Genomic DNA, 23,222 nt, shown 5'->3' with positions numbered 1-23,222 from the left:
CCCATCTTTGCATAAAATATTCCATTGGTATCTCTGATTTTCTTGAAGAGATCTCTAGTCTTTCCCATTCTGTTGTTTTTCTCTGTTTCTTTGCATTGATAGCTGAAGAAGGCTTTCTTATCTCTCCTTGCTGTTCTTTGGAACTCTGCATTCAAATGCATATATCTTGCCTTTTCTCCTTTGCTTTTCACTTCCTTTCCACAGCTATTTGTAAGGCCTTCTCAGACAGACATTTTGCTTTTTTGCATTTCTTTTCCATGGGGATGGTGTTGATTCCTGTCTCCTGGACAGTGTCACGAACCTCCGTCCATAGTTCATCACGCACTCTGTCTTCAGATCTAGTCCCTTAAATCTATTTCCCACTTCAACTGTATAGTCATAAGGGATTTGATTTAGGTCATACCTGAATGATGTAGTGGTTTTCTCCACTTTCTTATATTTCAGTCTGAATTTGGCAATAAGGAGTTCATGATCTGAGCCACAGTGAGCTCCCGGTCTTGTTTTTGCTGACTGTATACAGCTTCTCCATCTTTGGCTGCAAAGTGTATAATCATTCTGACATTGGTGTCGACCATCTGGTGATGTCCATGGATAGAGTCTTCTCTTGTGTTGTTGTAAGAGGGTTTTTGCTATAACCAGTGTGTTCTCTTGGCACAAGGTTCTATTAGCCCTTGCCCTGCTTCATTCTCTACTCCAAAGCCAACTTTTCCTGTTACCCAAGGTCTTTCTTGACTTCCTACTTTTGCATTCCAATCCCCTATAAGGAAAAGAGATCTTTCTCGGGTGTTAGTTCTAGAAGGTCTTGTAGGTCTTCAGAGAACTGTTAAACTTCAGCTTCTTTAGCATTACTGGTCTGGGCATAGACTTGGATTACTGTGATATTGGATGGTTTGCCTTGGAAACAAACAGAGATCATTCTGTCCTTTTTGAGATTGCATCCAAGTACTTCATTTCAGACTCTTTTGTTGTAATTGACTCTCAGTCAATTACATAACTCAGTTTAAACTCTGTACTAGGGATTACACAACAACAGTGTATCTGGCTGGAAGAGGGTTTCTCCTTCCTGAAAACCTTCTGACTAATCCTGATATCTTAGAATGTATATTATGGGAGTGGGTCTGGAAGATCTTTCTGTTGTTAAATTCTAATCTTGTTATCCTAAAATGTAAATTGCTGGAGTATGTCTGGTAAAATTTTCACAAACTTGAGACATTCTTTTGATTCATTGTAAGAACTAATTAAAAGGTATATAACTCCATTGCTAACACTAGTAAGGATACATTCTTTCTGCCCCCTTCTGATGTCTATGTCAGACGCATTTTCTAATCCTTTTACACTTTAATAAAACTCTATTACACAAAAACTCTGAGCGATCAAGCCTCGTCTCTGGCCCCGGATTGAATTCTTCTCCAGAGGCCAAGAATGCCAGGGTCTTTCATGGTTCAGCAACAACCTTTCATAACTGTTTAGATTTTAGATTTCCAGTTTATTCCTGTTCAGGCTTGGAAGTTTGTATGTTTCTAGGTACTTATTCTTTCTTCTAGGTTGTCAAGTTTGTTGTCTTCTATTGTCTATATCTCTGTGCTATTTCTCCTATATCATTTCTTAATTTGTTTATTAGTGTTCTCTCTTTTTTCCTTAATGTGTCTAAAGGCTTGTCAATTTTAACATTTCAAAAAACTGTTTACTTTTTTTTGGTCTCTATTTTATTTATTTCTTCTGTAGTCTGTATTATTTCCTTGCATTTATTTTCTTTGTGTCCATTTTTATTTTTCTAATTCGTTTATGTGGTAGGTTATTTTTTGTTTCTTTTTTTTTTAGATTTCTGTTTCTTTAAATAGACCTATAAACTTTCCTCTTAGAACTGCTTTTACTGCACCCTATAGATTTTGAAAAGTTATGCTTTCATTTTCATTTATCTCAAATATATTTTGATTTCCTCTTTGATTTTTTCACTGGCACATTTGATTTTTTAGTAGTATTTTTTATACTTCACCTGTTTCTCTTTCTCCCATTTTCTCCTACTAATTGATCTATGTTTTATACAATTTTTGTCAGAAAAGATGCTGGATATAATTTCTATCCTCAGCATTTGTTGAAAGTTGTTTTGTGATCTGTCGTGATCTATTCTGGATAATGTTTCATGTCCTATCCGATAATAGTAAATAGATGGGGAATCAGTGCAAACAGTAGTTGACTTTATTTTTGTGGGCTCCAAAATCACTGCAGATGGTGACTGCAGCCATGAAATTAAAAGATGTTTACTCCTTGGAAGGAAATTTATGACCAACCTAGACAGCATATTGAAAAGCTGAGATATTACTTTGCTAACAAAGATCTGTGTAGTCAAGGTATGGTTTTTCCAGTGGTCAGGTATGGATGTGAGAGTTGGACTGTGAAGGAAGCTGAGCACCGAATTGATGCTTTTGAACTGTGGTGTTGGAGAAGACTCCTGAGAGTCCCTTGAACTGCAAGGAGATCCAACCAGTCCATCCTAAATAAGATCAGTCTTGCGTGTTCACTGGAAGGATTGATGCTGAAGCTGAAACTCCAATACTTTGGCCACTTCATGTAAAGAGGTGACTCACTGGAAAGAACCCTGATTCTGGGACGGATTGGGGGCAGGAGAAGAAGGGGATGACAGAGGATGAGATGGCTGGATGGCATCACCAACTCGTTGGACTTGAGTTTGAGTGAACTCCAGGAGTTGGTGATGGACAGGGAGGCCTGGCGTGTGTGATTCATGGAGTTGCGAAGATTCAGACACAACTGATCAGCTGAACTCAACCGAACTGAAACTTTTCTAAAAATTCGTCCATTTCTTGCGAGTTGTCTATTTTACTGGCATACTGTTGCTGATTAGTAGTCTCCTATGATCCTTTGTATTTCTGTGTTGTCTGTTGTGATTTTTCCAATTTCATTTCTAATTTTATCGATTTGGTTCTTCTCATTTTTTTTTCCTTTATGAGTCTGGCTAATGGTTTGTCTCTTTCATTTATCTTCTCAAAGAACTTACTTTCAGTTTTGTTATAGTCTCTTCTGTTTCTTTTTCATTTATTTCTGCCCCCATTTTTATCATTTCTTTCCTTCTACTAACCCTGGGGTTTTTCATTTCTTCTTTTTCTAGTTGCTTTATGTGTAACGTTAGGTTCTTTATTTTATTTTTCTCTTGTTTCTTTTTTTTCCTTTTTTTTTTTTTCTCTTGTTTCTTGAAGCAATCATGTATTGCTTTGAACCTTCCCCTTAGCAATGCTTTTACTGAATCCCACAGGTTTTGGTTGTCGTGTTTTCATTTTAATTTGTTTCTATGCATATTTTGATTTCTTTTTTGGTTTCTTCTATTATTTTTTGTTATTTAAAAACACTTTGTTTAGCCTTCATATGTTTGTATTTTTAATAGTTTTTTTTTTCCTGTGGTTGACATCTAATCTTACCACTTTGTGATCAGAAAAAGATGCTTCCAATGATTTCAAATTTTTTGAATTTTCCAAGGCTAGATTTATGGCCTAGGATGTGATCTATCCTGGAGAATGTTCCTTGTACATTTGAAAAAGAGGTGAAATTCATTGTTTTGGGGTGAAATGTCCTAAAGATATATAATTAGGCCTAACTGGTCCATTTTATCTTTTAAAATTTGTGTTTCCTTTCTAATTTTCTGCTTGGTTGATCTATCCATAGTTGTGAGTGGGGTACTAAAGTCTCCCACTATTATTGTGTTACTGTTAATTTCCCTTTTCATACTTGTTAGCATTTGCATTACATATTGCAGTATTCCTATCTTGGGAGCATATATATTTATAATTCTTGTATCTTATTCTTGTATTGATTCTTTGATCATTATGTAGTGTCCTTCTTTGTCTCTTTTCACAGCCGTTGTTTTAAAGTCTATTTTTTCTGATATGAGTACTGCTACTCCTGCTTTCTTTTGGTCATAATTTGCATGAAAAATCTTTTTCCATCCCTTCACTTTCAGTCTGTATGTGTCCCTTGTTTTGAGGTGGGTCTCTCGTAGACAGCATATATAGGGGTCTTGTTTTTGTATCCATGCTGGGAAAACTGGTCAAGCACTTGTAAAAGAATGAAACTAGAATACTTTCTAACACCATACACAAAAGTAAACTCAAAATGGATTAAAGATCTAAATGTAAGAACAGAAACCTCTAAACTCCTAGAGGAAAACATAGGCAAAACACTCTCTGACATAAATCACAGCAGCATCCTCTATGACCCACCTTCCAGAGTAATGGAAATAACAGCAAAAATAAACTATGTGACCTTATTAAACTTAAAGCTTTTGCACAGTGAAAGAAACTATAAGCAAGGTGAAAAGATAGTCTTCAGAATGGGAGAAAATAATACCAAACGAAGCAACTGACAAAGAATTAATCTCAGAAATGTATAAGCAGTTCCTTCAGCTCAATTGCAGAAAAATAAATGACCCAATCAAAAATTGGCCAAAGAACTAAACAGACATTTCTCCAAAGGAGACATACAGATGGCTAAGAAACACATGAATACATGCTCAACGTCACTCATTATCAGAGAAATCCAAATCAAAACCACAATGATGTACCATCTCTCCCCAGTCAGAATGGCTGCTATCAAAAAGTCTACAAACAATAAATGCTGGAGAGGGTGTGGAGGAAAAGGAACCCTCTTACACTATTGGTGGGAATGCAAACTAGTCCAGCCACTATGGAGAACAGTGTGGAGATTCCTTATAAAACTGGAAATAGAACTGCCATATGACCCCGCAATCCCACTGCTAGGCATACACACTGAGGAAACCAGAATTGAATGAGACACGTGTATCCCAATGTTCATCGCAGCACTGTTTACAATAGCTAGAACATGGAAGCAACATAGATGTCCATTGGCAAATAAATGCATAAGAAATTTGTGGTACATATACACAATGGAATATTACTCAGTATTAAAAAGAATGCATTAGAATCCATTTTAATGAGGTGGATGAAACTGGTCCTATTATACAGAGTGAAGTAAGTCAGAAAGAGAAACACCAATACAGTATACTAACACATATATATGGAATTAAAATGATGGTAACAATGACCCTACATGTGAGATAGCAAAAGAGATACTGATGTAAAGAACAGACTTTTGAACTCTTTGGGAGAAGACGAGGATGGAATTATTTGAAAGAATAGCATTGAAACATATATATTACCATATGTGAAATAGATCGCCAGTCCAGGTTCAATACATGAGACAGGACACTCAGGGCCAGTGTATTGAGATGTCCCTGAGGGATGGGATGGGGAGGGAGGTGGGAGAGGGGTTCAGGATGGGGGACACATGTGCACCCATGGTTGATTCATGTCAATATATTTGAAAAACCACTACAATACTTTAAAGTAATTATCTTCTAAGTAAATTAAATAAATTAATTTAAAAATTTATTCCAAGGGTTAAATAAAATAAAATTCCTCTTACAAAACAACATTGAAGTAGAGGAGAATGTGAAAATGGTACATACTTTGGACTTAACTATATATGGTTGAAACTGATCTCTGCCACTTACTAGCTTTGTGATTATCAGCAAAGCTGAAACACTGTGTGCCTCTGTTTCACCATCTGCAAAATGGAAATTTTGAAAATTCCATTTTCCCGTTAATTTGGTAAGAAATGAATCAGTTAACATGAGAGATAAAAGATGGATAATTTCAAGAGATCAAATGCACAACACTGTGACTGGAATTAACAATATGGTATTATATACTTAAAAGTTGCTAAGAGAATTGGTCCTAAAAGTTCTCACTACCAAAACAGAAATGATAAGTATGACATAATAGAGGTGTTAACATTATTGTTGATAATTATATTATAATATATAAGTGCATCAAATCAACACTTTGTACATTTCAAACTTACACAACATAAAAATGAGCATGTTTCCATTTATTCCCCATTGTGAACACTGGTTGAACACCAATTCTCACTTCATAATTCTCCATGAACACTTCAACTTTAGATGAGTTTATCATGTTGATTTGATTCAGTAATTTATTTCTTTAGTTTTTCTTTCCTTTTCTCTTCAAAAGAAAGTCCCAAAATGCTTGAAATTTTATGAGCCTAATAGAAGAGAGCAAACGCTGCTACCTATTTGCCTATCAAATTATATTGAATTTAACTGCAAAAGCATATTGGAAGCTTGTTGCTCCAATGGCCATTATTGGTTGCCCCTTATTATTCCCTAATAAAAGTACACTTTATTTATTTTTCTATTTATTTATCCATTCATGTGTGTTAGACAGATAGTTATAATCCCATCTACTTCTTAAAGAGATCTTGAGGGTGATCTTATGATCAAAGTCAAGGTACAATTATTACAGGGCAATGGGAAAAAAAAAAAGTTACTGAGAAGGAAGAGGACATTCCACTTCACAGGCATTTTTCTCATCTCCTTTTCCCCCAATCTTTTTTCTTTGCTTTCTTCTTATTCTACCACATTTATTTAGCCCCTACTGATAATGCTTCGTAGCCAAGCACCTCAAAACAAAGGTAGATTCTCAGTGCTGCATTTCAGTGTTAAATTTAGAAAAAAAAAAATGAAGAAGGCTGAGGTGAAACTGAAGGAGGCATCATTTAGTAAGCAAAGGGTTCAATAGGTAGCACTATAAAAATTAGAATTTAAACACACCACAACAAACAATGGAGATACTAAATATTTCCTGAAATGAGGTTTTGATCTATAATAGTTTTCTAATTTCAATGTACAAGTTAGAGGTAGGATTAAGCCTCCTTTTGTGTGTGCATGTGTGCTAAATTGCTTCAGTTGTGTCTGACTCTGTGTGACACTGTGAACAGCAGGCTGCCAGGCTCCTCTGTCCATGGGATTCTGCAGGTAAAAATACTGGAGAGGGTTGCTGTGCCCTCTTCCAGGAGATCTGCCTGACCAAGGGATCAAACGTCTTTTACATCTCCTGCATTGGCAGGTGGGGTTCTTTACCACTGAGCAACCAGGGAAGCCCTCTCCTTTTGGAGTAGCTGCTTATAATCAAAGTATACATGTTATTCTCTCCCTTCCTCCTCTCTCCATTTCCAAAATGAGTCAATGAGAGTCACCTGCCTTGGATTCCTAAAGACACTCACCTGTATTAGAATTAAGATCATCAGGCTCTGATTCATTTCCATTTTGGCTTCCTTTTCCCTGAAGAGTGTTCATGGCTATAAGCTTCATTTTCTGCAGCTTCATTGCCTCAGCCATTGCTGCAGCTGTTATACCTAAAACCAGAACCATTCCTTTTAAAACAGGGATCATTTCTTAATGTAATTGAAAACAGGATACATTTAATAGGCCTATACTACACAGCACAAGCCAAAAGGAAACCCGAGTCTAATTTATGAACAATACCCCTTCAAAATTTAATTTTCTACTCTTGTAATAACTTCATCTTACAATGGACAAGTTGAAAATCTGAAAAAAGAAAAAAAAACATTAAATATGGGTCTGATTCTCAATTCAAAACAGAGAAAACATTGAGCAAAACATGAAAAATTTGGGAAAATACCAAAACTTGCTAATGTCTTGTGGTGTCTAGTAAGAGCTCTTGATAGTGGTTTAAGACAGAATTCACCATGCACTAAAAACCCATCTAAGACAACACTGTCAGAAGAGGCACTCTGAAATTCTAGAGGGGATGACTTTCTAGGGAATATCCTTGTTGACCCTTCTGCTGAAGAATGGGCTATTTTGCCTCGAAAGTTACCTTAGAAAAAATGAATAAATTGGAGTAAACACTTAAATAGTCATCATACTTTTACCAGCCTCCTTCTTATATGCTGAGAGAAAAAAAAAAATGAAAACATAGCAGATCACTGCAGAAACTGTGCTAGCCCTTGCAATATAATTACATACTTTTATTAATATAAAGCAATTTTTACAATGCTTGTGTAAACTCACCTATATTCATAGACAAACCTCCACACACAAACACCACACCTACTTCTATACCCACGTGAACTCACAAATACAGACACATGTGCATATTACATTCACAGGTCAGATTTGCCAATTTAGAAAGAATGTGTGCAAATGGAGAAATGGAAGAACGTGTGCTAACCTCTTCTTATAAGAACATCAGAATCACAGTTAACTGCTAAACAACCATTCATAAAAAGACACTGAAATGTACCAAAATGATACTCTACAGCCAAAGAAAAATCCACAACAAGATGGGAAGAGTGACACACTCACAATAAAATCAAATCCCATAACTGCCATGTGGAAGATTCACAAAGTGGAAAACAATTATACCACAAAATCTCTCCCACTGGAGTAAAGGTTCTGAGACCCACTTTGGGCTTCCCAGCATGAGGATCTGGCAACAGGTAGAGATGACCCCAGAACATCTGGCTTTGAAGGCTAGCAATGTGTGCCTGCAGGAATTACACCAGACTGGGGGAAAAAGGCTCTGCTCTTGGAGGGTACACACAAGGACCCATGTACACCAAGACCCAGGGAAATGAAGCAGTGGCCCCATAAGAGACTGGGTCAGACATACTGGCTGATATTGGAGGGTCTTTCATGGGGTGGTAGGGCTGGGGAACACTGTGGGGGCAAAGACACTTGCAGCAACAATTATCAGGGGCACTCATTGGTGTGAGATACCCCAAAGGTTGCAACTAGCCCCACCAACAGCCTGTAGGCACCAGTATTGGGAAGCCTCTGGCCAAACAAGCAAAAGGGTGTGAAACATAGCTCCACTCATCAAGAGAAAAGTGGCTAAAAGTCTTACTGAATACAGCCATGCCCACCAGAAGGACAAGAACTAACTCCATTTCTCACCAATCTCTACCTTCAGGAAGGCTACACAAGTCTCTTAGATAGGTTCATCAATCAGAGTACAGATAGCAGAAACAAGAAGAACTTCAATCCTACAGCCTGCAGAACAGAAAGAACAATCACAGAAAGTTAGACAAAGCAAAATGGCAAAGAAGTATCTCCCAGATAAAGTGACAACTATCAGAATAACTAAATGAAGCAGGCTACCTTCAGAAAAAGAATTCAGAATAATGACAGTGAAGATGATCCAGGATCTCAGAAAAAGAATAAAGGTGAAGATCAAGAAGACATAATAAATGTTTAAGAAAGATCTAGAAGAACTAAAAAACAAACATGAAAAATACAATAACTGAAATGAAAAATACACTAGAAGGAATCAATAGCAGAATAACTTTGGCAGAAGAATGGATATGGAATACAGAATAGCAGAAATCACTGCCACAGAATACAATAAAGAAAAAGAAATGAAAACAGCCTAAGAAGCATCTGGAAGAGCATTACATGAATCAATATTCACATTACAGGTGTTCCAGAAGTAGAGAACAGAGAGAAAGGATCTGAGAAAATATTTGAAGAGACAGTAGCTAAAAAATTCTCTAGCATGGAAAAGGAAACAGTCACCCAAATCCAGGAAGCACAGAGCTTCAGGCAGAATAAATCCAAGGAGGAACATACCAAGACCTGTAGTAACCAAAATGACAAAAATTAAAGGCAAAGAAAAATATGAAAAAGCTACCAGGAAAAAGCAACAAATAATATACAAGGGAACTCTCATAAAGTTATGAGTTGATTTCTCAGCAGGAACTCTGCAAGCGAGAAAGGAGTGGCAAGATGTATTTAAAATGATGAAAAGGAAGAAACCACAGCCTAGAATACTCTACCCAGCAAGACACTCATTCAAGTTCAATGGAAAAATCAAAAGGGTCACAGACAAGCAAAGTTAAGTGAATTTAGCACCACCAGACAAGATTTACAACAAATGCTAAAGGGACATCTATAATTGGAAAAAGAAAAGGCCACAACTAGAAACAAGAAACTTACGAATGGAAAAGCTCATCAGTAAAGACAACCACATAGTAAAGTTAGGAAAACATCCACACACAAATATGGTATTAAAACCAGCAATTGTTAGAAGAGAAGAACACAAATGTAGGATATGGGAAATGCATCTGAAATTAAAAGACCAGCAACTTAAAACAATCTTATTCATATATAGATTGCCATATATAAATGTCATGTTAATGGCAAGCTGAAAATCAACAATAGACACACACACACACACAAAGGAATCAAAACACAACACTAAAATTAATTATCAAATCACAAGAGAAAAGAACAAAAGAGGAAGGGAAGAAAATATACTTATAAAAACAAATCCAAAACAATTGACAAGATGGAAATAAGAATATTCATATAGAAAATTGCCCTAAACATAAACAGATGAAATGCTCCAATCAAAAGACACAGATTGGCTGCCTGGATACAAAAACAAGACTTGTATATATGTTGCTACAAGAGGCCTACTTCAAACCTAGGGACACATACAAACAGAAAGTAAGGGGGTATGAAAAGATAATCCTTGCAAACAGAAAGCAAAAGAAAGTTAAAATTGCAATACTAAAATCAGAAGAAATACTTTAAAATAAAAACCTTTACAAGAGATAAAAGAGATACTTTATAATGATCAAGAGATCAAGCTAAAAATAAGATATTACAAATATATATGCACCCAGCATAGGAAAACCTTGATATATAAGGAAAGTATCAATAGCCATAAAGGGAGAAATCGACAGTAACACAATAATACCAGGGGATTTAGCCCACTTACACCAATGGACAGAACATCCAGACAAAAAATCAATAAGGAAAAACAGGCCTTGAAAGACACATTAGATCAGATAAACTTAACTGATTTTTATAGAGCTTTCCAACCGAAAGCAGCAGAATACATATTCTTCTCATGGGCTCAATGAACATTTTCCAAGATTGACCACATACTGGGCCACAGAAAGAGTCTTGGTAAATTTAAGAAAACTGAAATTATATCAAGCATCTTTTCTGACCAAAACACTATCAAATTAGCAATTAACTACAAAAAAATAAAAACTCTAAAAATCACAAACATGTGGAGGCTAAATGATATTGTACACAAGAACCAATTGGTCACTAAAGAAATAAAAGATATAAATAAAATAATAATATAAATAAATAATAAATAGTATAAATAAAATAAAATAAAAAATAACTAGATACAATGAAACAAAACCACAACATTCCAAATGCTATGCAAAAACAGTTCTAATATGGAAGTTTATAGAAATACACTCTTACCTCTGGAAATGACAAAATCTCAAATAAACAACCTAACCTTATCCCTAAAGCAACTAAAGAAAGGAAAACTAACAACACCAAAAGAGAACATGAAGAAAGAAATTTAAAAATCAGAGCAGAAGTAAATTAATAAGAAATAATTAGAAATAAAGAACATGATAGAAAAGATCAATGAAATTAAAAATGGGTTCTTTGAGAAGATAAACAAAACTGACAAACTTTTAGCGAATACTTTTGCTTTTCATACTGTTAAAAGAAAAAACAAGGGAATTCCACAAAAATATCTACTGCTGCTTCATTGACTATGCTAAAGACTTTGACTGTGTGAATCACAACAAACTGTGGGGAATTCTTAAAGAGATGGGTATACCAGACCATCTTACTTGCCTCCTGAGAAACCTGTATGCAGGTCAAGAAGGAACAGTTAGAACTGGACATAGAACAAGAAACTGGTTCAAAATTGGGAAAGGAGTACATCAAGGTTATATATTGTCACCCTGCTTACTTAACTTATATGTAGAGAAATTCATGCAAAATGCCAGCTTGGATGAATCACAAGCTGGAATCAAGATTGCTAGGAGAAATATCAATAACCTCAGATATGCAGATAACACCAACTTCATTGCAGAAAATGAAGAGGAACTAAAAAGCCTCTTGATGAAGGTAAAAGAGGAGAGTGAAAAAGCTGGCTTAAAACTCAACATTCAAAATACTAAGATCATGGAATCTGGTCCCATCACTTCATGACAAACAGATGGGGAAACAATGGAAACAGTAATAGACTTTATTTTCTTGGGCTGCAAAATCACTGAGTGTGATAACTGCAGCCATGAAATTAAAAGACACTTGCTCCTTGAAAGGAAAACTATGACAAACCTAGACAACATGTTAAAAAAAAAAAGAGAGACGTCACTTTGCAGACAAAGGTCCATATAGTCAAAGCCATGATCTTTCCAGCAGTCATATACAGATGTGAGAGTTGGACCATAAAGAAGGCTGAGAGCCAAAGAATTGATGCTTTTGAACTGTGGTGCTGGAGAAGACTCTTGAGAGTCACTTGGACTGCAAGGATGTCAAACCAGTCAATTCTAAAGGAAATCTATCCTTAATATTCATTGGGAGGACTGATGCTGAAGCTGAAGCACCAATATGTAGGCCACCTGATGTGAAGAGCCAAATCATTGGAAAAGACCTGACACTGGGAAAGATTGAGGGCAGGAGGAGAAGGAGGGTGATAGAGGATGAGATGGTTGGATGGCATCATAAACTGAATGTACATGAGTTTGAGCAAACTTCAGGAGATAGTGAAGGACAAGGAAGCCCGGGGTGCAGTAATCCATGAGTTTCTAAAGAGTTGGATATGACTGAGCAGCTGAACAACAACAAACCTTTAGTAAGACTCATGAAGCAAAAAATAAAGGTGAGGGCTCAAATCAATATAATTAGAAATGAGAAAGGAAACGTTACAATGGACATCACAGTAATACAAATGATCATAAGATACTACAACAAGCAGCTATTTATCAATTAAGTGGTCAAACGGGAAGAAATGGACAAATTCTTAGAAAGGTACAATCACCCAAGACAGAAACAGGTAGAAACATAAAATATGAACAGAGCAATCAAATCTAGTGAAATTGAAACTATGATTTAAACACTCTCAACAAACAAAGTTAAAGGGCCAGATGGCTCACAAACAATGTCTATCAAACATTTAGAAAAGAGTTCACACCTATATTTCTGAAATGATTCCAAAAAGTTACAGAGGAAAGAACACTCTCAAACTCAGTATATTAGGTGACCATCACCCTGATACACAAACTAGACAAAGATAGCATTCACAAAACAGAAAAGTACAAGCCAATATCACTGATGAAGGCACACATGAAAAACCACAACAAAATTCTAGCAATCTGAATTCAATAATATAGTAAAGGGATTATCCACCATGATCAAGTGGGAATCATCCCATGAATGCAAGGATTTTTCAATATCCACAAATCAGTGTAAAACACTGTACTGAAGAATAAAAACAATGTGATCATCACAATAAATGCATGAAAAGCTTTGACAAAATGATTTATGATTTAAAAAAAAAACCCTCCAGAAAGTTGGCTTAGAAGGAACATAATATAGTAAAGGCCATATAAGACAAAACTACAGATAACATGGTAAAAAGTTGAAAGCATTTCCTCTACAATCAGTGAGAAGACACTCTCCATGATTGTACAGTATCAGTCAGTTTAGTTCAGTTGCTCAGTTGTGTCCGACTCTTTGAGACCCCATGAATCACAGCACGCCAGGCCTTCCTGTCCATCACCAACTCCCAGAGTTTATCCAAACTCATGATCATCAAGTCAGTGATATGATATAGCCATCTCATCTTCTGTCATCCCATTCTCCTCCTGCCCCCAATCCCTCCCAGCATCAGGGTCTTTTCCAATGAGTCAACTCTTTGCATGAGGTGGCCAAAGTACTAGAGTTTCAGCTTTAGCATCATTCCTTCCAATGAACACCCAGGACTGATCTCCTTTAGGATGGACTGGCTGGATCTCCTTGAAGTGCAAGGGAATCTCAAGAGTCTTCTCCAACACCACAGTTCAAAAGCATCAATTTTTCGGGGCTCAGCTTTCTTCACAGTCCAACTCTCACATCCATACCTGACCACTGAAAAAACCAAAGCCTTGACTAGACAGACCTTTATTGGCAAAGTAATATATCTGCTTTTCGATACACTAACTACATTGGTCATAACTTTCCTTCCAAGGAGTAAGGTCTTTTAATTTCATGGGTGCAATTGACACATGCAGTGATTTTGGAGCACAAAAAAATAAATGACACTGTTTCCACTGTTTCCCCATTTATTTCTCATGAAGTGATGGGACCAGATGCCATGGTCTTCGTTTTCTGAATGTTGAGCTTTAAGCCAACTTTTCCACTTTCCTCTTGCACTTTCATCAAGAGACTTTTTAGTTCCTCTTCACTTTCTGCCATAAGGGTGATGTCATCTGCATATGTGAGGTTATTGATATATCTCCCGGCAATCTTGATTGCAGCTTGTGCTTTTTCCAGCCCAGATTTTCTCATGATGTACTCTGCATATAAGTTAAATAAGCAGGGTGACAATATACAGCCTTGATGTACTCCTTTTCCTATTTGGAACCAGTCTGTTGTTCCATGTCCAGTTCTAACTGTTGCTTCCTTACCTGCATATAGGTTTCTCAACAGGAAAGTCAGATGGTCTGGTATTCCCATTCTTTAACATTTTTTACAGTTTACTGTGATCCACACAGTCAAAGGCTTTGGCATAGTCAATAAAGCAGAAATAGATAAATTTCTGGAACTCTCTTGCTTTTTCGATGATCCAGAGAATGTTGGCAGTTTTATCTCTGGTTCCTCTGCCTTTTCTAAAACAAGCTTAAATATCTGGAAGTTCATGGTTCACGTACTGCTGAAGCCTGGCTTGGAGAATTTTGAGCATTATTTTACTAGCATGTGAGATGAGTGCAATTGTGTGGTAGTTTGAGCATTCTTTGGCATGGCCTTTCTTTGGGGTTGGAATGAAAACTGACCTTTTCCAGTCCTGTGACCACTGCTGAGTTTTTCAAATGTGCTGCCATATTGAGTGCAGCACTTTCACAGCATCATCTTTCAGGATTTGAAACAGCTCAACTGGAATTCCACCACCTCCACTAGCTTTGTTCATAGTGATGCTTTCTAAGGCCCACTTGACTTCACATTCCAGGATGTCTGGCTCTAGATTAGTGATCACACCATCGTGATTATCTGGGTTGTGAAGATCTTTTTTGTACAGTTCTTCTGTGTATTCTTGCCACCTTTTCTTAATATCTTCTGCTTCTGTTAGATCCAGACCATTTCTGTCCTTTATTGAGCCCATCTTTGCATGAAATGTTCCCTTGGTATCTCTAACCTTCTTGTAGAGATCTCTAGTCTTTCCCGTTCTGTTGTTTTCTTCTATTTCTTTTCATTGATTGCTGAAGAAGGCTTTCTAATCTCTCTTTGCTATTCTTTCGAACTCCGCATTCAGATGTTTATATCTTTCCTTTTCTCTTTTGCTTTTCACTTCTCTTCTTTTCACAACTATTTGTAAGGCCTCCCTAGACAGCCATTTTGCTTTTTTGCATTTCTTTTCCATGGGGATGGTCTTGATCCCTGTCTCCTGGACAATGTCACAAACCTCTGTCCACAGTTGATCAGGCACTCTGTCTATCAGATTTATTCCTTTAAATCTATTTCTCACCTCCACTGTATAATCATAAGGGATTTGATTTAGGTCATACCTGAATGGTCTAGTGGTTTTCCCCCACTTTCTTCAATTTCAGTCTGAATTTAGCAATAAGGAGTTCATGTTCTGAGCCACAGTCATCTCCTGGTCTTCTTTTTGCTGACTGCATAGAGCTTCTCCATCTTTGGGTGCAAAGAATATAATCAATCTGATTTCAGTGTTGACCATCTGGTGATAACCATGTGTAGAGTCTTCTCTTGTGTTGTTAGAAGAGGGTATTTGTTATGACCAGTGCTTTCTCTTGGCAAAACTCTATTAGCCTTTGCCCTGCTTCATTCTGTACTTTAAGGACAAATTAGCCTGTTACCCCAGGTATTTCTTGACTTCTACTTTTGCATTCCAGTCCCTTATAATGAAAAGGACATCTTTTTTGGGTGTTAGTTCTAAAAGATCTTGTATGTCTTCATAGAACTGTTCAGCTTCAGCTTCTTTAGCTTTACTGGTTGGGCCATAGGCCTGGATTACTGTGATATTGAATGGTTTGCCTTGGAAATGAACATAGATCATTATGTCATTTTTAAGACTGCATCCAAGTACTGCATTTCGGACTCTTTTGTTGACCATGATGGCTACTCCATTTCTTCTGAGGGCTTCCTGCCCACAGTAGTAGATATAATGGTCATCTGAGTTAAATTCAGCCATTCCAGTCCATTTTAGTTTGCTGATTCCTAGATAGTTTTCAATATTCTAAGACAATCAGAGAAGCAAAAGAAAAGGACTCCAAATTGTAGAAGAGGTAAAACTGTTACTGTTTGCAAATGACAAATAAAATCCTATAGATGCTACCAGAAAAATACTAGTGCTCAACAATGAATTTGTTTAAGTGGCAAAATTAATACAGAGAAATATATTGCATTTCTATACACTAACAATGAAAAGTCACAAATAAAAAGTAAAGAAACAACCCCATGTACCATTGCATAAAAAATAATAAAGTATTTAGGAATAAACCTATTTAAGGAGACAAAAGGCCTGGTCTCTGAAAATGATGATGCTGATGAAAGAAATCAAAATCAACACAAACAGATGGAAAAAATTATACCCCATTCTTGGATTGGAAAAATCAATATTGTTAAAATGCTTACACTAAGACAATCTACAAATTCAATTCAATCCCCATCAAATCACCAATTGTATTTTTCACAGAACTAGAACAAAATTTTTAAATTATCTATGGAAATACAAACGACCCCAAATAGCACAAACCTGAGAAAGAAAAAGAGAGCTGGAGGAATCAGGCTCCCAGACTTCAGACTATACTACAAAGCCATAGTCATCAAAATGGTATGGTATTGGTACAAAAACATAAATATAAATTAATGGAACGAGAAAGAAAGACCAGAAATCAACCCACAAATCTATGATCAATTAATGTACAATAATGGAGGCAAGACTAATATAGTGTAGAAAAGACAGTTTCTTCAATAAATGGTACTCGGGAAACTGGAGAGCTACATGTAAAAAAATATGAAAATAGAACATTCTTTAACATCACTCACAAAAAATAAGCTTAAAATGGATTTAAGACCTAAGTGTACATTTGGATATTATAAAACTCTTAGAGGAAAACATAGAAAGAAGACTCTCTTTGATATAAATCACGGCAATATCCTTTATAACTCATCTGCTAGAGTAATGAAAATAAGAAGAAAAATAAACAAATGGGGTCTAATTAAATTAAAAATCTTTTTCACAGTAAAAGAAACTACAAACAAGATGAAAAGACCACCCACAGAAAGGAAGAAGAGATTTGCAAATGATGCAAGTGAAAATGGATTTATCTCCAAAATTTACAAACAGATCAGGTGCCTCAATATCAATAAAACAAAAAACCTAATCAAAAAATTGGCAGAAGAACTAAATATGGACATTTTTTTCTAAAGAAGACATACAGGTGGCCAAGAGGCACACGAAAAGATGTTCAAAATTGCTAATTAAAGGAATGAAAATCAAGACCACCATGAGCTATCACTTCACACCTGTCATAATAGACACCATTTAAAAATCTACAAACAATAAATGCTGGAGAGGGTATGGAGAAAAGGGAATTCTCCTATACTGTTTGTGGGAATGTAAATTGGTATAGTTACTATGGAGAACAGTCTGGAGGTTCCTTTAAAAAACTAAAAATAGTACTATCATATGATAGACCAATCCCACTCTCAGGCATATATTCAGAGAAAAACTTGATTTGAAGTTATGCATGCACTGTAATATTCACCAAAGCACTTTTTACAGTAGCCAATACATGGAAGTAAGATATATGCCCTTCTATAGATGAATGGATAAAGAAAATGTGATACATAAATATAACAGAATATTACTCAGCCATAAAATAAAAGAATGAAATAATTCCATTTGTAGCAACATGAATGGATCTGGAGACCATCATACTAAGCAAGTCAGGGAGACAAAGACAAATGGTATATCACTTACATGTGAAATCTAAAAGAATACAAATGAACTTCTCTAAAAAACAGAAACAAACTCATAGGCTTAGAGAATAAATTTATGATTACCAGGGAGGAATGTGGGGGCAAGGAGATAGACTGGAAGTTTGAGATTGACATGTACATACTATTATATTTAAAATAATCAACAACTACCTACTATAATATATATACAGCAATCTTTTTAACTCTATGTAAAAAGAGATAGGAATAAAAACCCCAAAGATATAATATGAATGCTCAGGTTTGAAATTTTTCCTCCTACAAAGTCTGTATCAGGCTAAACCATAGAAATATATCAGGAAATAGGTACTAAAAATAGATCAATCCATACTTCACCAATGCTCTCCAAAATATCTAGTGAATTCAACTACATTATTTATATTTTACATTAATTAATTCATTTAGTTTTGGTGGCACTGGGTCTTTGTTGCTACATACAAGGCTTTCTCTAGGTGAAGCAAGCAGGGGCTACTTCTTATTGAGAAGCATAGGCTCTAAAGCCTATGGGCTTCAGTAGCTGTGGCTCACAGGCTTTAAAGTGCATGCCCAGTAGTCGGGGTGTGCAAGTTCATTTGCTCTGCAGTAGGTGGGATCTTAGCTTCCAGACCAGGGAACAAATCTACAATCCACATCCCCTGAATTCCACGCCATATTCTTAAAAACGGAAACACCAGGGAAGTGCCTAAATTATTTATAGATATTATTAGAATCCCTAACCATCTACTGGTACACTGGTGCCATGAGCCAAAAAGAAAATGAGTTCTTGCCAATTTAAAACAGTATTTTAGAATTCAGTCAAACCCATTCTCCCCTGCAAATGCAAATCAAAGAACACATGTATTGATTGTTGCAAAAAGAAAATATAGCTACTATTATTATAAATACAGATTCTAAGGGACAGGTGAATTCTTATCAAAGGTATAAGGGGAAGTAAATACAGCCTGGAACATCTGTCTATGTTTGGTAGAATCAATGAGCTCTAATTTTCCCATTCTGTACTTTTTGCAATACATGGAAAACGCAAAATAAAGCAAACTTGTCCCCACATTAGCTTGTCTATGAATCATGGCAACCAAAAGATCTGAAAGAAAAGTGCTTTAATCTCTAAAATGATGGTACACATTAGTGCATTTTCTAGATAGTCAGAGATTTTCTTGCCATATTTAGCATTGCTGAATTCCAATTGCTCAAATAGGCCTATCCAACATCCAAGGGTTACTATGAACAGAAAATATGATGACAATGATTTAAACAAAGAGATCCTGCGTAGAACTGCCAGGGCTGAGTGCCTCAAAACTAAAAATGTATCAGGAAAAGTTTCCGAAATTTATATCCGATCTCCTAACTACCAATTCAGAACTGGATCTTAACTATAATATTGAATTATTGGTTGTTTCATTATCGGTAGTATAAATAGTGTATTTTTGTGTACAATATGTGAATTCTTATGATATGAAAAATAAAAGTTGACATAATATCTTATAGTCAGATAAGGTAAATGTGTATCTAATACAATGACATTAAGAATTAATGAACAAGACTCCCCACTATTTTTTTATTTCATAAAAAGATGGTAAGTTCCAATATCAATTCATTTGTTCAAGAAAATGCTATCTGTATGTCACTGCAGAAAAAAAAATCAGTACATTCAGAGAGTAATATTAAGGTGGTGAAGAATCATGGTATAATAGCACTACAAAGACATTTAAGAGCCATCTGGCTCAGTCTCTTCATTTGAAGATGAGGAAACTGTCTCACCGTGATGTGTCATAGATAAGCTATTTAGGGGAAAACATGGAGCAAAACTCAAGTTTCCTGATGTGATCTAGATGTGTTTAAGTATTAAGGTTGTTCAAATATGAAATAATGAAAATCTCTAAAGGTGTATGATCCCCTCATAACACCACTGTCTCATACTTGTATTTTTATACCTCCTTACAATTTATTTGAGGTTTAGAGACTCAGCCTCTAACACATGTTTTGTATTGCCTCACGGTTCATATTACAGTGACTTTAGCCTTAAACAAAATCTTAAACCCTACTTGTTGAATCTTCAGTACATCATTTGAATATCTGTCTTCAGGGAAAACCACAAACACATGAAAAGCAGTGGAAAAGATGTTATGGTTTATTTGGTATTTCACTAGCAATTTCTCCTCTCATTCAACTGATCAATTACATTTTTAACCTCATGATATGGCTCAGATGGATTTAGAACAGACAATTAGTTCCAGACACCAAGTTCTCAAAAAATAGCTCTGAAATAGAACATAAAAGGAGCAAGCTGATTTAGGAACTGCTGAGTTAAATTTTTACTTAGGAACCAGAATTTCAGCTCATATCAGACAAGTATGAAATGGTAAGCTTAATGAGAATGAAGTTTTATGAAGACCTAGAAAATCTTATAGAACACCCAAGAAAGATGTCCTTGTCATCATAGGGGATTGAAATGCAAAAGTAGGAAGTCAAGAGATGCCCAGAGTAACAGGCAAGTTTGGCCTTGGAGTACACAATGAACAACAGACTGATTCCAAATTGGGAAAGGAGTACTTCAAGACTATATTGTTACCTTGCTTATTTAACTTATATGCAGAGTACATCATGTGAAATGCTGGGCTGGATGAAGCACAAGCTGGAATCAAGATTTCCAGGAGAAATATCAAAAACCTCAGATACACAGATGACACCACCATTATGGCAGAAAGTGAAGAAGAGCTAAAGAGCCTCTCGATGAAAGTGAAAGAGGAGAGTGAAAAAGCTAAAGCGCCTCTCAATGAAAGTGAAAGAAAAAGTGAAAGTGAAAAAAAAAGAAAGTGAAAGAGGAGAGTGAAAAAGGTGGCTTAAAACTCAACATTCAAAAAACAAACATCATAGCATCTGGTCTCATCACTTCATGGAAAACAGATGGGAAACAATGGAAACACGAGAGACTTTATTTTGGGGGGTGCAAAATCACTGTAGATGGTGACTGCAGCCATGAAATTAAAAGACACTTGCCCTTTGGAAGAAAAGCTATGACCAACTTGGATAACATATTAAAAAGCAGGGACATTATTTTGCTGACAACGGTCCATCTAGTCAAAGCTATGGTTCTTCCAGTAGTCATGTATGGGTGTGAGAGTTGGAATATAAAGAAAGCTGAGTGCTGAAGAACTAATACTTTTGAACTGCAGTGTTGAAGAAGACTCTTGAGTGTCCCTTGGACTGCAAAGAGATCAAATTAGTTAATCCTAAAGGAAATCAGTCCTGAATATTCACTGGAAGGACTGATGCTGAAGCTGCAACTGCAGTACTTCAGCCAAGTGATTCAAAGAGCCGACTCATTAGAAAAGACTGATGCTAGGAAAGATTGAAGGCAGGAGGAGATGGAGGACAACAGAGGATGAGATGGTTGGATGGCATCACCAACTGGATGGACATAAGTTTGAGCAAGCTCTGGGCGTTGGTGATGGACAGGAAAGCCAAGTGTGCTGCAGTCCATGGGGTCACAAATAGTCGGACACAACTGAGTGACTGAACTGGAACTGGAATAAGAATGAAAGATGCCTTTTAAAATGAAAGTGCTATAATTATAGGTAAATATCTACATAAACATCTAGAAGTATAAAAGTTGTCTTCAGTAACTGAATTTGAAAGTGGTAACTTTTACATTATGTTTAAATTACATATATTTAGCTGATTGAAAATGGTTTGGAAAGGCAGAGATTCATTGATACTGGGCAAATATTCACCTTCTGCATTTTCTAATACTTGTACATTTACTCCTATAACCATAGCACCTTTCATACTTGTTCACCTACTTTCATAACTGGTTCATGGCTAGTCAGTATAATTATTGACCAAGCCATAAAAACAGCCCTTATAATCATTTACACTCACTCCCTAATCTACAATTCAGCATAATAATATGAAAATGCCCAAAATATCATAAATTCATGCACATGCACATGTGCCCCTTGTGTGTGATTATTATTATTGTAAGTGTACAGATATTCAAACTGCAACTTCAGATTTAGAGTGGTGTAGAAAATTCTTAAGAGTAACAAGAACTTTAATGAATATCTAAACCAACCTCTCCATCTTACAAATGAAAAACTGCATCCTAAAGAGGATAAGTGAGAGACAATACAACATAGACAGTAGGACTAGGATAAGAACTCAAGTATCTTGAGGCAATTTTATAGTTTCCAATTTGGGTGAACTGTGCCCATCTCTTCATATATTTGAAAGCTTTTCTGTCAAAACTGTGAATAAGTAAATTAACTAAAGGAGAACTATGAGTAATCAAATTTTGAGGTTTACAATTACTTAATGAAATGATGGGTCAGTTTATTGCAATACAGTTTTGTTATTAAAATAGCATTTAATTAAAATAATGGTGTTGTATTAATAATATCACTCCAAAAATGAAAAGCAGTTTATATCTCCCTCATTATTTCTCTCTACAGTCAAATACTGCATGTTAGCTTGTTTATTGTTTACATTCAAAGCTACTTTGGGTTAAGCATGATGTACTAAAATATAAATAATGAAACATCTGGAGATATGAAATGTTAATGTGGTATATCATGTTGAATCTAACGGAAACAATTTTGAAATTTCCTATAAATCAACTGGGTTGACGTAAGCCTTTTGAGAGGTAGTATTCAGACTCATTTTCAGGAAATGCTTATGCTCTGAACTCTGTTATTTGGAAAAATATTTGGACTCCAAAAGATTTAGAAGTCAACTAACAGGAAGGCCATACAAATATAAGAATAGAATGAAAGAGCAGAGAAGCCACAGGCAAGTAGTTACAGACCACTTAAGTGAAGAGCAAATATTACAGTGATTCTTAGGAATCACCACTCAGGGATAGATACAAAATTAAAAACTACTCAGCTCAGCACCATGGCTATGAGGGAAAGGCTGTCATAGGTATATGCAGAGTCTGTAAAACAATTGCAGCTGTATGTGGGCTATACATCAGCAAAGCCATCAAATGGTGTGAGACTGGAAATCTCCTATATTGGCATGAACAGTTTTTTCAGTTCAGTTCAGTCACTCAGTCGTGACTGACTCTTTGCAACTTGCCTCCCTCTCCATCACCAACTCCCAGAGTTTACTCAAACTCATGTCCATTGAGTCAGTGATGCCATCCAACCATCTCACCCTCTGTCATCCCCTTCTTCTCCTGCCCTCAATCTTTCCCAGCATCAGGGTCTTTTCAAATGAGTCAGCTCTTCACATCAGGTGGCCAAAGTATTGGAATTTTAGCTTCAACATCAGTCCTTCCGATGAACATTCAGGACTGATTTCCTTTAGGATGAACTGGTTGGATCTCCTT

General features: G+C 36.1%; 1 protein-coding gene across 3 annotated transcripts in view; it reads right to left on the bottom strand.

Annotated features, from left to right (window-relative positions):
* Window positions 1–23,222, bottom strand: part of DACH2 (dachshund family transcription factor 2) — a 697,738-nt gene that overhangs the window by 268,781 nt on the left and 405,735 nt on the right. For all 3 annotated transcript variants that reach the window (XM_042241740.2, XM_060407431.1, XM_060407432.1), the window contains one exon: window positions 7,114–7,245. In XM_042241740.2, the coding sequence (XP_042097674.1) occupies window positions 7,114–7,245 (132 nt within the window). The remainder of the gene's footprint in view (window positions 1–7,113; window positions 7,246–23,222) is intronic.

The sequence above is a fragment of the Ovis aries genome, chromosome X, assembly GCF_016772045.2.
Source record: "Ovis aries strain OAR_USU_Benz2616 breed Rambouillet chromosome X, ARS-UI_Ramb_v3.0, whole genome shotgun sequence".
Taxonomy (NCBI): Eukaryota; Metazoa; Chordata; class Mammalia; order Artiodactyla; family Bovidae; genus Ovis; species Ovis aries.
The sequence above is the reverse complement of the archived record's forward strand: the minus strand, read 5'-3'. Positions and strand labels throughout refer to the sequence as shown.